General features: G+C 31.8%; 1 protein-coding gene across 1 annotated transcript; it reads left to right on the top strand.

Moving 5' to 3' along the window:
- Positions 1–337: 337 nt before the first annotated feature.
- On the top strand, positions 338–5,414 carry LOC108340765 (uncharacterized). Its single transcript, XM_017578333.2, has 5 exons — positions 338–567; positions 1,550–1,950; positions 2,961–3,007; positions 3,110–4,085; positions 4,948–5,414. The coding sequence occupies exons 2-4, from the start codon at positions 1,635–1,637 to the stop codon at positions 4,061–4,063; spliced, it is 1,317 nt and encodes a 438-aa protein (XP_017433822.2). The 5' UTR covers positions 338–567; positions 1,550–1,634; the 3' UTR covers positions 4,064–4,085; positions 4,948–5,414.
- The last annotated feature ends 11,763 nt before the right edge of the window (positions 5,415–17,177 follow it).

The raw sequence follows: 17,177 nt of genomic DNA, 5'->3' as shown, positions 1-17,177 counted from the left end.
ATTTTAATTCATTACTTTAATCTAGAAAAAACTTGAATTACTTAAATTGTCTATAACGTTGTCTTACCAAACAATATTTATTTAAAACTGGAGATAAAACCACTTTCTTTATAAAGAACGGGAAATATTCATGAGTTGGAAATTAAGCATTAAAACTTACTTTTATTTAGAAAAGGCAAAATATAACTGAAAAAAAAAACTTTCCTAAATAAAGGACAGAAGAGAACCAAAAGGGTTCGATATAAAATAATACTATAAATAGAATGATAATTATATAATTATTATAATCATAATATAGTAATAAAATAGAGAGAGTAGACCACGTAATCACCTAACACCGTCACATGCGACGGCAACCCTAAAAATACCGAACTCGCTGACGCAGCCATTCTAACGTCGTCAAAATAGACGGCGCCACTCCCTTCCTATTCTTCTGCTCTTTCTCTTCGTTCTCCCCCTCTCCCTCTCTGAGAAACTCACTTTCTCTCTCTACAAACTCTCTGTCTCTCTCTCTTGAAATTTCATTTCAAAGAGATGCTTCTCTCTGCCCCCTTGTTTCCCTTAAAGGTAACTTTCTCTCATATTCTCTCTCTATTCGAAAACATTAATTATTGTGAAATTAATATCTCATTATTAATTTATTTTTAATTAATGTATTAATTAGTGTTAGTTTTGAGTTTTGAGTGTATTTTTGTTTTTATAATATATGGTAATAACTTATTATTTATTTTTATTTTAATTACTTGCGTTAATGCAATATTGGTTGTTAGTGTTATGGGAATTTGGTGTGTTGAGTTTTGAGTGTGAATTCCGTATTTTTTGCATTGATTTCGGATCGTTCTGACTTTTTGAGTGTGTGAGAGTGAGTGTTGAGTTGTTTCTTTTTTATTTTTGGGGTGTTTGATTGGATCATATAAGGAACTCTTTTTTAATTGTGTTTAGTTGTTACTCTTTGGTTCATCATGCTGTTTTGTGTTCTTGGGAGAGTTTTCTTTTTCAGCTAATACGAAGTTGGTAACACCAATAGTAAGGTGAGAGTGGAATGCTTCTGTTTTATTGAGTTTGTTGATGAAGTTGAGGTGGTACATAGACACTTCTATGATATGGCTATGCTGAATGAACTCTTTTAAATGGTGTTCATTTCACGGTTTGATTTTGTTTCCTTTTGTGGTTGTTTTACAAGTTGGAGGGGATTTGGCTTAAAATTTGGATGACAGTTTTGGGATGAGTTTCTATTTACAGATTTATATGATAAAGTTTGGCGGGTTTAGGCCGGGGTTACACTGGAAAACTAATCTATTTCAGAAAAAAAAAGTTATGAGATTTTTTTATCATTAAGTGAATATTTACTATTAATCTTTATCTTCTGTTCTGATTTAATTTTTGGTCTGGATTTTCAATTTGGAAGAATATGTTTAACTGAAGCAAGAATGCTGGTTGAGTAATGATTGTGAATTCCTTTTGTTTTCTTGTCTGATTTTCCATTCAACTGTCACATTATGGATCGTTACTATAGATTGATGGTCTGACATTTTATTATCTGTTATAGGGATAGAGTGTGTTCACCAGGCTGATGAGGGTGCCATTGGTGGTTTTGTTGATGTAAGAAGCTGTATACTGCTGTCTATTTCAGAATGGGTGCCGTTTGTTGTGTTGCTGCCAAAGACAAAACTTTACAAAGTGCATCACCCAGTGAAATCATACATCGGAATATTCGATATTCTCCAACATGGAACTTTCGGTGGGATCATCGAGGGCGTGTAGCTGGTGAAGATACTGCAGTAACTTGGTTTTCTAATGGTATTAGCAGGAATGATGGACTGGAGAATAAAAATGAACTCTCGTATGCATCGGACGATGGAAGCCCGTTGCAGAATTATCAAAGGAATAGATGCCAAAAAGCCGCAGTCTCGGAAGGAACTGCTAGGAACCTGATAAATTCACCTTCAGGTAAATTTAATCAAATCAACTCCCTGGCTTCAATCATAATTCGTATACCAACTGGAGTTGGATTGTTTAGAATTGGAGTTTTATCAATCATTTCATTTTCTCTCCATTTACTATTTGATGAGATAAATAAGAAACCTATTAATTAGAACTAAAATATAATCATGCAAATCAAGAGTCTATGTGGAAGATGTGAAACTATTCATTGATGTACATCATGGTTGGAAACAGAGCGATGTATTCTTACTTATGTCTTTCTCATAAGCTATCAGACACAAGAAATATAGAAAATTAGCAGAAAACATGGTTAAAATTTTAATTCAACAAACAGAGCAGATTTTGCTTTTTATTCCGGCTAACACAATAGCAAGTCTGTAGATTAACCATTTCTGACACAATGGGGCTAAAACAAAAGAAAATTATCAGTTTGGAGTAAGATTCTGCATATCATATATTAATGTTTGTTATACCACAATTAATATTCTCAAACCAAAAAAAAGGAAATGAAGATGGTGTCGAAAAGCACCATTTCTATAAATGTAGGAATTATTTTGGGTTAGACATGGGGTGTTGGAATGTGGCGGTTTCTGAGAGTCTTTGTTGCAAGTTAGATCATCCTTTTTCTTTTTTCAGAGACAGGTGTTGCAGGTGATGATTAGAAGAACAACGTAAACTGAAATATAAATGAGAGCAATTTAGTTTCATGTCTTGCAATTAAATTGTTAGATTTTCTTAGACATCACATGTAGATTAGTCTTCCTTGTTGGCCAAAAGGAAGCGTTGCATATGACCAAGGAAGAAAAGTGTATACTTATATCTTCGTTCAAATAGCTTATTGATTTATTTTCATTGACTGTTGATGTTTGATAATCTGGCATATATGTTTGTGTCAATTGTGCACACATGGTTAAGTAATAAATCTCTGTCCAGTTCATCACAGCCTTTTTGAAATAAAAATAAAATGAAAGTTGGTTGATTTGTAGATCTTACATGTTTGTATATGTTTATCCCAGATCAAACTATTTCAAGGAATGTCTCAATAAATGTGAGCATGCAACAGGTGAGGTTGTAATTATGAAGGAATCTGCTGTTATTTTATGTTTTCATCATAGTTTTTATCTGATTTCTTGGATACATTTCGTACTTCTGCATTATTATGCAGGCGAAGGGGTTGGCAGAATCATCAACAATATCATGTCCGTATCCCACAAAACCTCTACATTCATTGCCTTCTACTTCTTCATCAATATCTCCTCAGTCATACGATAGTCACCCATTCCCATCCAGCTCAACCACTTCAAGGTTGCCTTGCCATTCCACAGGAGAGCAAGTATCTTATCAAGTTTCTGATAGCCAAACCTTGGGATATAAGACACCTAGCAACTCTTATGTATCTGAAGAGAGGCCAGTGTTGCCTTCGTTGAGCAATGAATCTGGTATGCACTCCCATGGCGGGTCTTCAGGTAATTGGTCTAGGTCTGGCTTTTCTGAGCTAACTGGCAGTTCCTTCAAAGAAAGATGGTCATTTGATAGTGAGTCATTTGGTTTTAATTGTGAAAGGCTGGTTAGATCCAGTAGTCGGTTTTCAAATTCTCCAGTTGATTTCCAAACATGTGGTGTTTGCTCAAAACTTTTAACTGAGAAGTCTTCTTTGGGCACCCAAAAGATAATTGCTAGTAATGACCTTTCTGTAGTTTCTGTCCTTATCTGTGGGCATGTTTATCATGCTGAATGTTTGGAGTGTTTGACACCTGAAGTCAACAAGTATGATCCACTTTGTCCAGTTTGCACTTTTGGTGAGAAATATACTCTTAAGTTGTCTGAAAAAGTTCTGAAAGCTGAAATGGATTTGAAGGCTAAAAATAAGAAATCAAGAAACCGAATTGTGGACGGTGATATTGACGATAATTCTGTTGTGCATGAACACTTTAGAGAAAAATGGCGTCAAGCTAGCAAAGGTCTTCGAATTGATTCTAGTTCTAGTGGGAGAAGCTCTAATGGGAAACCTTTTCTTAAGAGACATTTCTCATTTGGCTCAAGGAGTTCCAAACCCATGCTAGATAATCAGTCAAGCCGGAAAAAAGGCTTCTTTTGGGCAAAATCTAGCAGGGAATAAGCTGCTTTGGGCTTGTTGAAAGGTAAGTTCCATTTTCTTCATTGTTTTGCTCTCGAATTTATGACAATAAGAATCTTCTACTTTCCCCTGTTGTAGTCGGCAGGTTATTTCCTATGTTTTCAAATCCAGATCAAACCTGCGAGTCAGGTTAGGTCATCACCAAGAAACTGCATGTTCATAAACTAGTGAAAAACAAATATGACGATGGTGAACCAGTTGAACCATTTAAACTGATTACACGGTTGAAGTAATACGCCTTTTTACTCTCCATTAGAGCTTTTAAAATTGTTTTGGTTTTTAATTTAAACATGTTTAAAACTCAGACTTTGACTATTTATTTGTCCAATGGAGGGAATATGGGAGTATGTGATGCAATGAATGAACGGTTTAACTCGAATTTATATCTAGAAGCTTTTCCCTTTCCACCCTTTATATTTTATCTGTGTTTGCATTCGATGAGAAATTTACCTCTTTCTTTTTAGTTATTTGATGTGCCGCTAGCATGTGTTAGACTCACTTTAGTTTCATTTTCGTTATGTTAGAACAAATTTTAAATATTCTTGTCCGTGACTTTATTTATTTATATAAAAATCTTTGTAAAATTTCCCTGATTTTGTTTACATGTATATTACATTTTTTTGTCTATGACAAAACCCAGGTTCAACCTACTTGAAACATAAAATCTTTGACATCTCTCTTTGCTTGTTATATTACCTATTTAATTTTTGAAAACACTGCCTGGGCGTATCCAGATTTCACTGGCTTTGATTCCTTGGTATCATGCACCAGAATTTGACTTCCAAGTTAAATTTTTTGAAAAATTAAGCTCCAGAAATCTCAGCAATTATTTTGAACGTAATTTTTCGTTTATTTCTCCTAAGCAGGTTCCGTTGTTGAACTTCTACACAGCCTCAGATAAAATGTCCGAGGAAATGGCAAGATGACATTCATCAAGCATTGATTTATGATCTGTATACACTAATACATGATTTCTAAAGGTTTAGAAGCTGGAATTTCTCTGTAAAGAAGAAATATGAAACTGAAAAGATACATATAGGAAGACAAAGATATAGTGTTTAGAAATCAATGGTTTTGCTATTTTGTACAGATTGATTAGATTATTGCATATGGATATAATTCATTCTCGGAAGATGTTCTGTTGTCCCTTGTTCTGATGATATGTAATGCAATATAAATGCCATAGGCCATTGGCAGATTCTGGTGCTGAGCTATGGTCTTCAAAGATTGTTAGGCAATAACAATTAGTTTGTATGACACAAATTTATTGTTAAATTGTGATATTTGAAGAACACTTAATCACTTCAAACATTTTATTTACCATATTTTGGTATCTATTATAGATATGCTTTCCTGTTCTTTCTTTTTTTTTTCTCTGTAATGTTCTGTTTGGTTGCTTGATAACAATTAGTCAGGTGGTCTTACTGCTTTATTTTTTCTTCCCACATAATAATGGAAGAAATAGGGAGAAAAAGTTGACTGAGAAATTAAGTGTCAAAAGTACCAATCAATTATCATGAGGTCTTGTCACAAACAATTAGTATGTCATAAGTAAGTTGATTTTTCTTTTCATTTGGAAGAGGAATTCATATTTCATATTTGAACTCAAACTATTTGCAATATTTTTTTCTTTTCATTGTTTTATATGGCCATATGCTACTGATCAGTTATTTGCATATGTGCTAACAGATTCAATGCCTTCTGGTCATAATTATGTTTCTTGTATTAATACTATAATCCATTTTTTTTACTATTGTGTATAGTTTGAATTGAATTAGAAAATATTTATATGGTTTGAGCTCATCCTTTTAAGCATGCTTCCAAACACACTATAAATCAATTTATATTGTTTTTTAATATTTATGATTTTTTTTCTCTTTTCATTCCTTTAAACCAAATTGCCAATTTAGTTGAGATTATAACTTTACAGTGAAATATGACCTATATATTTTTTTTCCTAAATTTTTATTTTATTTTTTCAAATTAAGTAATTCAAACTTCTCGATTTTCTACGATTTCTCACTTTCCTAATTTCTTTTACATTTTTTCATTGCTTTTTATTATTAAACGGAATCAAATCATGCTTAAAAACATGATTTTATTTATTTTTAATGTTATAGTAAGGTTGTGTATATAGTATGACTTTTTAAAATTCTTTTAGATTTAGATTGAGGATAATTGAAATAATTTTTTAAAACATAAATTCGAAGTGTAAAAGGAATTAAAACAAATTTTGGTCAACTTATAACGTATGACATTAACTTTCAATATGTCCAATTATAATGATTATGACAGTCACTTTGACATGGATAATTTTCTTTTTCTTTTTACTTATTTGAACTTGATTCTTCCATTTTTTATGAATACTAGTAATTAAGTTTTTTTAGCTAGTTTAGAAATATCTTCTTTTCTGACACATTTTTTTTTTAAATTTCAAAACAGATAATATTTTAGAAATATAGTGATGGAACCTATAGGTGCTATCTTCACATACTTTGTATCGGAACAAACTTATTATTTTTCTTAGTGAAAAAAAAAGGGTGTTAAGAACCTTAGGTCAAATCAATGGTTTTTGTTGTTAAAATGTTTTATACTTTTTTTTCCATTGCAGTGATGTTGGAAACAATATTAATTAATAATTAACCTTATGCAAACATGGGTTGCACGCACCATGTTTCATGTTACTTGTTGACTCCACGTTGAATCACATCACCAAAAACTCTTCAAAATCCAAAAAATAATGGTACTCGTGACTCAGAAGACTTGCGTGCACGTTTCAATTAGTGGTTTTTGTTACTAATCTTGATTAGCTTCCACTATTATGCCCTCATTAATAGTGACTTCACATTACTTGAAGAAGACGTTTATTAATTAATCATATCTAATACCAATTATTGGGTGACAAAAAAAGTCTTATGTTTAATCACACCAAGGTGATACGTGGTATATCTTACGTATACAAAGTCTTATTTGTTACCACTTACAAAGACTCATTAATTAAATTTTATAGTTACGTGACTTTAGGAATGACAACGAATATTTTTGAAAAAGTTAAAAAGAAGATTTTTATGTAAATTGTTCAAATTCTCCACTTTTAATATATTTCTCTTTCGTATTATTAGATAATTAACTTAATAATCAACTTGGGAGGTTACAAAATATAGTAAATTGTATAATAAAAAATTACCGTTCGGAATATTAAAGAAATTAGTTTAAAAATAAAATAAATCATGTTATGTATAGATCTCGAAAATGGTATTGTAAAAGTAACAAAGTAAATTAAAAATAGTAAGACTTGATTATTTTAATATAGATAATTTAGTTATAAATTAGTTTTATTATTTTAAAACACAATCTTTTTAGAAAACATTTTTCTAGAGTTATTTGTCTCACAAGACTATAGGATTGATTCGCTTAAATTTAGATCAATTAGTTTCTCCATTTGATCCTTACATATTATTGTAAGTTTTTATTTATTATATCTTTCCATAATAATTCATTTATATTTATATTTTATTAACTCACATTTAGATTTCATAATTATATTTAACCTAAGTCATCTAATTGAATTGATTTATTAGTTAATTCTAATTGAATTGATATTGTAACACATTAGGACTTAAAACTCATACTGGACATTAAATGATGACTTGGGCTTAAACCCATCATTTAAGCAAATATCCATTTACTTGAAGAATAACAAAGAAGGCTTCATCATGAACTTGAAAGCAAGTCAACACCTCTTTGCACACTCCAAATGGAAGGTAGAAGCCAACAAGAAAGTCCAACTAAAAACATGACAACACATGAGATGAAGGGTAGTGCCAGCAGAACCTGACCGAGTAGCGCCTGAGTGACTCGTCCTTACCACCCAGTGGCAGTGAAGCTTCTTCATCTTTTTGGCTTGTGTATCTTGTGCCTTTCTAGAATCTCAGCACACACTTCATGCACCTCCACGTGGATTATGATCCACACTTAGTGGGATTAAGCTGCACCGTATAGATTAGACTAGGCAAGGGAATTTCTCTTATAAATTCCCTCTTTTCTCTTCATGCAAGGCACTTTTGAATGAAATGAGAGTTTATCATGCTGAAGCATTTCCAACAACCAAGCTCTGCCTAAAATTCACTCTACTTGAGCTTTCCCACCTCCAACTAGCTTTCTCTAGTGAAGGCTGTCTGAGCTAGATATTTCACCTTCCAAATAGCTCTTCATCCACCATCAACATCACTGAATCACCTTTGCACCATTGCTGCCAAACTCCAAACAACCTCTTTCGTTGCCTTTGATTGAAATTTGACCCAAGAGGAACTCTTGTGAAGCCAACAAAAATAAAGTCCTCCTAATAAAGGCAACCCACCAGATTTGAGGACAAATCCTTCTCAAGGGGAAGGAGATGATAGACGGGGTCCAAGCCAATTATCCAATCAAGAACAAATACTCTTTGCACATTCCAAATGAGAGCTAGAAGCCCAACAAAGAAGGTCCAACAAGAGTCATCACAACCCATGGAGAAGGATAGAAGCCTTGGAGAAGTAACCGGGTGGTGTTGAGCGCTCACCCTTTACCGCTGAGCGCGAGCAGACCTGCAACTTTCCAGCACATTTTTCTTATGCATTCCATGAATCCAGCACATGTTCCTCACCTCTCCACGTGGCACAAGATCTTAGTATTTTTGATGATGATTAGCCTTGTATGAACCTTCGAGCAAGGAGGGTGAATCACCTATAAATGCACCCCTCCTACCTTTGTAAAAGTCACCTTTGAATATATAAGAGAAAACTCTGGTGATGCAATTTCCAGTCCTTTTCTCTACCCAAGGTCACTTCTCACTGCTTCCTCCCTTACCCTATAGCTTCCTTCCTTGATGGAGGGTTGCCTGAGCTATAGCCGCTCCATTTGAAGCACCTCACCCATTTCCAAACAGCCATCAATATTCACTACTTTCGTTGCCAGATTTCCCGTTATCCTCCATTGTACCAGTTTCACAGTTTTGTGCAAAACCAAGCATATGGGCTCCTCTATCATTAAATGACCTTACATAAATTGATTTCATCATTACTTATAAGGTTTAATGTACCTATTTATACATAAACATGTCAAATAGGTCTATTATTCGTTATCTGAATTAGGTTCATATTTGTGTAAAATTGTTTCAATTACACCTTTGTCATCAATTTGAGTAAACGAAGTTAAGATTGTAGTTACGTGGCATGTGACATATTAAGGGTGGCATAGTGATATGGATTTTGTAATTTTGAAATGAAAATAATTGGGATTTCATGCGCCAATGAAGTCCCTGCACGTGGCAGCCTTTTCTCACCCAAAAATTAGGGTTTTTGAATTGGGGAAAACTTGCTCCTATGGCTTTTCTCTCTTCGTGATTGTTAACGCAAAATAGGGTTTCACCCCTTTCATCTGCAGCGACACATGGCAGCGCAATGGTGTTCACGTTCTAATGATGACTTTCCATGTTGCGCGAAATTGCATATTCATGGCTCGAAGAAATTGATGTGTGAAGACATGATGGAGAATTCGCAAATTGGAAATGACTTCCTGCAAGTTCAACTCGCGGAGAAGATGAACTCGCGAACTTGATTGTGTTTTCTGATTGCATGTTTTTAAACCGCGATTTGGGTGCTTGAAGATGATGGAGGACACAAAACTTGGTTGTTGTTCCTAGTTGGGGATTTTTCTAGGTTTGTAGGTGAAGACATGAAGATGGCAATTTGTCATTTGAGGTGTGGTTGCTTGCGCGATTCTCGCGATTTGGTGAAGGTTGGGAATCGCAGCGGTGCTTTGCGGTTGCTTGCGGCGGCGATTTGGGTGGCGGTGTAAGTCAACATGCCACCTAACTCTACTACATGCTTCACATTTGCAAAGTCAGCATGCCACCTCACTACAATCTTAACGCCATTTGTTTCAAATTGACGACAAAGGTTCAATTGAATCAATTTTACACAAATGAGGACCTAATTCAGACAACGAATAACATAAGAATCTATTTGAGACGATTCTACACAAACAAGGAACTTGAAAATGATTAAACCTAAATATAATTAAGGATACAAAATAACAAAAAAGTCATAATTGTTACATGTCATTCAATGAACACAATTTATATTATTATTTTGGCTTAAATGCTTACTTCGTCCTCATGTTAAGAGGTGAATTTTTGTTTAGTACCCGGTTTTAAAAATGAAGACATTGAGTCTCTATGTTATGAAAAATGTATGAATAAGGTCTTCTCCGTTAAGTTGACAGCAACGGCGTCAAGTTCATGCTGATGTGGTCGTACTTTTTCTCTTTTCTCTTATGCTGTTCAGCTTTTTCTCTCTCTTGTTCAGCTTTTTCTTTGATGATTTGTTGAACTTATTCTTTCTTTGTGGATCTTATTCATATATTTTTCATAGCACATGGACCAATGTCTTCATTTTTAAAACCGAGTACTAAACAAAAATTCACATCTTAACATTGGAACGAAGTAAGTATTTAAGCCTATTATTTTTCATTAATATGACTTTACAATAAGCATTTTCAATAATTAAGTAATTTATTTTCTTCATCCTGAAAATGTAAGTTTTTGAAAATTAGTGAGTTGAGAGTGTCAAAAAACGACGACGACAACAACATTCATTAGTAAATATGTGTCCATATTCTCTACCTGACAAATAAACAATTTGGGACGATAACCCTATTGTTAAATGGTCATACCAGAATTGTAGTGTTAATATATTCTCTTGAGAATTTAAGTTTTTGAACATCTTCTTTAATAATAGTATAGTATTTCAATAATATATGTTTCACAACTTTTGAATACTTATCATTTTGAGAAATTGTTTGCAAAATTATCCCAATAAGTTTTCAGTAGCTAAACATTATTGTCGCTACAAAAAAAAATTTAATTACTTATAAATTACGATAAACTTATTGATAAACTTAAATTTGACAAATTATTTCAACTAAGTTCACAATTCTTATTACTGACAAATATTTCTATCAGTAGTTTATCATAACAATAACCAAGGACTAAAATCATCGACATTTGTTGATAAATAACATTTTTTATTACTAATGAACATTTGACAATATTTTTATCATAACAATAACATTTTATATTTAAATCTCATAGATTGAATTATTTTGAACCAGACAAAAATAATAATTTTGGTCTACAAAATTATAACATAATATATTTTGTCCAGATACTTATAAAATCCAACTAGCTAAAAATATTTAATAATAATTGTGCTATATGTTACAATATATTTAATATCTAAAAATATCTGTTTTGGATTTTAATAAGTTAATATTTCCATGGATTAGGGAGGTTAAAATACCTGCACATTTTTTAGCTAAACATTAAAAAGTCATAGTCGTACTTTATTAAAGCATCGGTCAAGTACATGAAAATTTTGAAAAAATGCAGTGGTAAACTGTGTATAAATTGAGTGGTAAAATTTATAAATTAATAATTTTAAAAGCGCATGTTGACAGGTATTTTGCACTAATATAATTCTCTCCAAATATAATTTAGAATAATATTTTTGGATTTTTTAATATCATATATTTTGTTATATACTATTTTTAATATTTAGAAGTGATAAAAAATTAGATGAGATAAAATGAAATTAACTTTGAAAAGATCCTCGTGTAAAATATAATCAAATAAAGTGATAAAAGATTAAATAAGATAAAATAAAATTAATCTTTAAAGAGAAGTTTATATAAAATATAATCAAACAAACTGATAAAAAATTAGATAAGATAAAATGAGACTAATCTTTAAGGAGATTTTAATGTAAAATACACCATAAAAAAAATCTAAATAAAAGTAGTAGAGAAGGAAGAGAAATTCATTTGTGAGAGAGAGATTCTTTGAAGAAAATGAGTGAGTTTGGAGAGAATTTGTGAGAAGAATTCTCTAAAGCGATTGAGACCAACTCCACCGTTCTTGATCAATGCTCGGTAGATGTCAAGTGTCAAGAAGAATCCTACAAATTACAAGGTCAATCATTGCTTCAACAAAACTTGTTTGATTATCCTCCAACACAACACAATGCAAACGTGATTAACGTTAAGTCGGCTTTGATTCCGCTACCCAACAATCTGCCAGACACCCAAAGTCAGACTGGTGATCCTCCGGTGAAACATCGACCACGCAAACAAAGGAGTATATGGAGTTGAAGAACACATGTATGTATTCAAATTCAGATTTTCATTATAGGATAAATATGTTTTTAATATCTCAATTTTCAAGTAAAATTGAAATTCGTTTATGTTCGAAATTTTAATACATTTATTTTCCAAATTTTAAAATTAAATGGATATAGTTTTTTGAATCTAATTGAGTTAAATTTTTTTGACGTGTTAAATAACTATCATGCTAACTTTTAAGTTGTTTGCTTTGTTTGACACGTTTCTATTTCAATATCAGTTGACATTTTAACGTAATTTTTTAAAATTTATATTATTTTGAAATTTTGATAATTAAAATGTATCAAAATTTGTGTCGAGGACAGTAAATATATTTAAGCATTTTTTTTCTTAATATTGATACGTTTATATTCAGCGAATAAGATTTGTATCATTATTTGTTGTAGGTTATTTCTTATGGGCATTCAAATGTATGGCATGAGGTGGAAAAGGATTTCAAAAGATATTGTTCGAACGAAAACACCAATTCAATTGGCTAGTCATGCTCAAAAATATTTCAATTGTTAATGTTGATCCAGCTGCTTACACTCGGGTTCAAGATTTCTTCATGCAAGATATTCAAGGGCAACAACAAATGCCACCTTTCAATCCACTATATTACAGACATTTTTGATGAATTAATTTATAAATTATGATTGCAAAACTAGTCAAAAAATTTCTTACTTTTATGTTATTTTTATTCATTATTAGAAAAAAAAAGTATAATTTATCTTTTAATTCAAATAAGTCATGATGTAAAGTTAGTAAGATTTAAACACTCAGTATACCTTTTACCTATATAAATATTTGTTTTTGTGTATCACATATGTTCAAATTTTATTGTTATTTTATGTATGTGCATTTATCTCATTTTTTGTATCACAAATGTTGAAATATATATTATCCGAGAGTCACATTATATATACTTTACAATAATATTTTAAGATTTTTTTAATATTTTATGTTTTATTATATTCTACTTCTTAATATTTTCTTAAAGTTAAATGTTATTAATTTTCAATAAAAAAATAACATGACGTCATAATAAGAATTATTAACTATAAATCCAAAACACAATTATTTGTTAAAAATTATTGACTTATTTCAAATTTTGATTATAATTTAAATTTTAAGTTCATTTTTTTATTTAGTATAGATTTTAATTATGTAAAATACTTATTCAATCTTATGAATGGCTTAAAAAGTTATTAAGTATGGCAAATTTGATTAACTTTGAAACGTAAAAGAGATTACTAATTATGAGAACATACACGCAAAATGTGATTTTAATTAAAGAAAAATGAGATATTCATATGTGAAAGTTAGATATTCTCTTAAAAAAATAAAAAGATGTGAGTTTAGAGGGATGTGTGGAAGAGTACACTGAATGGTGAATGATATCTGGTTATCTTTGGGGATATTGTTTAGGTGAATTTCACCACGCTTAAGAAGAACTTTATAAAAGTTATAGGACTAACCATTACCCTAACAAATATTCTTTGATTGTCTCCAACACACCATAATGGAAACATCATTTATGTGTCGTTTTCTATGAGACTCGTGAAATACTAGATAATTGTATAATTAATAACTCATCTAGACTAAAGAATAATACATGAATCTACACTATGTGTAAAAAGAATAAAGGGTGGAATTTCATAGTTGGAGACACTTAGAAGTGGAAAAAGGTCAAACATGGTATGGAATGACATTGCTAGAGATATATTTCACCGTCTTCACTCTCGTGCACACACAAAATCATCTCATCTCCATCAAACACTAATGTCAACACACAAGAACACTCAAACCCTAATCCTTAGGTCGAAGAGCCTAGGTTTTTTTAACTATGAGTCAATCCCTTGAACAGTTAACAAGCAAACTCGCCATAAGATCTAAGGTTTAAGACAACTAATGGGACATGTTTCATCCCTATATACAAGCTCCATTGGGCATCTTGTTCCAAGTCTAGGTTTCACGAGATTCTTCCATTACAGCAAGCATTAAGAGCAGAAACAAGACAACTAGCATTTAATGAAAGACACATATGTATATACTCAAATCATTTACAAGATACACAAGAGTTCAATGGCTACAACTTTCCCAAACAAGATGGATTTAGGTCTTCATTTCCATTGAGAAACTCAAGCTTCAAAATGAAAGATGGAAGCATATGAAAACGCAAGGAGGAAGAAGAAGTTGTTCCCAAGCCTCAAGCAACCTCCATGAGCTTTTATAGTGAACTAGCACCTCCAAGCCATCAAAGACATAGTTCCTACGAGTTATAAGAAGATAAAGGGTTTCATTTGCCGAAACAGCAAAACCTAAATCCAAAACACAATTATTTTTTAAAAAAAATTTACTTATTTCCAATTTTGATTATAATTTAAATTTTAAGTTAATCATGATATTTAATATAGATTTTAATTATGTTACTTATTCAATCTTATAAATTGTTCAAAAAGCTAAAAATGCCTTAGTCACTATAAGAATATAGAATTTTACTAGGAGTTATTTTTCACATTAATCCTTGAAAAATACATTTTTCACAATTATAAAATCTGTCGAAAAAAGCAGCATTAGTAAGTAATTATTAGTGATTTTTTTCTCAACTTGCAATTTTTGGGGTTTTTGGGAAACTTTCAATATTTGTAGAAGTTTCCAAAAATTGCAAAATCTAACTAGAGTTTGGAAACTGTTGCTACTTACACAGGTTTATAAGCTGTGGTTACTTAAAGGGGTTACTTATAGAGGTTTTCAAAAATGCCAATACTAATTAAAGTTCTAAAATCGACGAAAATACATCATATTTTTTTTATTTTGGTATTATTTAATTTATTTGATTGTGATAAAGATGCTTTAATAAAAAAACACACAATAAAAAATAATTTAAAACTAAAATTAAATATTATATAAAATAAACAGTTTGCATGTTTTGATACAATTAATTGGTCAATATAAAATAATAATATTATTCGATAGTAAACATTAAAAAAGAGAAACATGTTGAATGATCAATTTTGTTCTTTTATTATACTCATCGATTAGTACACCTTCCTTCGTCAATACCTACCATATAAAATAATAATTAATCATTAATATATTTTAAAAAAATTATTTCATAAATTTAACAATTGTTATGTATGATAGTTGAAATATGATAAATTGTGAAGATAATTATTCTTGTAATTTTGCAACATGGTTGTTTGTATTTGATTAACTTGTGATGTAAATAAAGATACTTGTAATAGAAATACTAATTCAAAGGTAAGAAAAATGATAGCTAATGTAACATCCTATTTTTAATAGTGAAATACTATTAAAATGAATATTACATAATAAATTAACTAATATAAGGAACAAACCTACTAAAGATAATAACTACACATTTAGATTCGTTCGACTTTTTATTGAATCCCTTCGATCACCTATCGCTGAAAAATTGAAACAGATGTCTCCCTAAGCTCACACCAATCAGGTAATCATTGCAAAAGAGAAAACATACAAGGACAGATAACAGAAAAATAAGGGTAAGCTAGTTTAATAAAAGTTTAAGATATTATATTTCTACAATACTTACAATCACCCATAGTAATTTTTCCAACCCAACACACTTTATGCATGACACCACAATGAAATGACAATCCGGACATAGAATTATTGTCGAGCTATGGCGGGTTGTGCACTCGTGGTGGCGTCTAAAGCTTTGCAAAGTCATTGTCAATGGGTTTCACCCTACCACACTCACGAGGTTAGTCCATTATCACTCACCTTGGGTCATATTGGAAGCACCCAAGACTAGGACCTCCTACTACTCCTCACGACATGGATCAATCATCTCTACTTGAGAATGAAAGACCATTGGAGTTTCAGGATAACCCCCAAGGCTGAGCTCTTGCTTTCATTCTAAACATACTTGAATCTCAACAAGAGAATTCACTTTGAATCACATTACAGGGCACCTCCATGTAACCTCTCCTTGAGGATCATGAAATTACATCCATCAACCACTTTGAAACCATACTTTCACTTTGAAACACAACTTACAATAATAACCAATGATATAACATAATACAACTCTTACATACTTCATAAGGCACTCAAAAATCAATTTATATCAACTTAAGACTAGAAGAAAAGAGTGAACTAAACCTGGACCATTCACACAACGCACACATTCGCAGAGCAAAACCATGAGTCTCTCGCACAACGACCTATCTCGCTGTGCGAATTAACTCGCAAAGGTACCAGACCTCAACCATTCGCATAGCGCCCAGATTCGCTATGCAAATCATCAAACAGAGAGCAAACCCCATAGTCATTCGCACAGCGCACCCTCTCGCTATGTGAATTGCTCAAACAGAGAGTCACTCGCTATGCGAATGGATTCGCACAGCGAGTCTGCATAATTCTGCAGTACGAAATTCTGCAGAATTATACAACTCAAGCCCCTCTTACCAATTCTAACTATTTTTCCCAACTTCTAACATTCCTAGATTGTGTTATACACTCAATTAAACTTAGCTAAATGTGCTTAAACCCTTCTAACATCCATTTAAACAAGTAACCTCAAAATCTCACCCAAAACTTACCAAAAACTCAACTTAGAGACCCAAATTGAATTTGACCATTTGTAGTACAATTCTAAACAACTTAGGGATTCTAACCAGTCCCAAACAACTTATCAAAACCCTCCAAACTGACCTTATGCTCACAGAACCCCAAACTCAAGTTTTCACTACCCCCACTTCCTTCAATTTGAGTTCTAACACAAGTAGAACTCTACCTCACTACCAATACACTCTATTAACCCAATTTTCTAACATTTCATAGGTTAAACAGAACCCAAACAGTTTGTAAACAACCTCAATTCCACCAATTTAATTCAATAATCCTTTCTCAC

Source organism: Vigna angularis, chromosome 5, assembly GCF_016808095.1.
Source record: "Vigna angularis cultivar LongXiaoDou No.4 chromosome 5, ASM1680809v1, whole genome shotgun sequence".
In the NCBI taxonomy this organism is placed as follows: Eukaryota; Viridiplantae; Streptophyta; class Magnoliopsida; order Fabales; family Fabaceae; genus Vigna; species Vigna angularis.
Note: the sequence above shows the minus strand (reverse complement) of the source record. Positions and strands in the feature narration are given on the sequence as shown.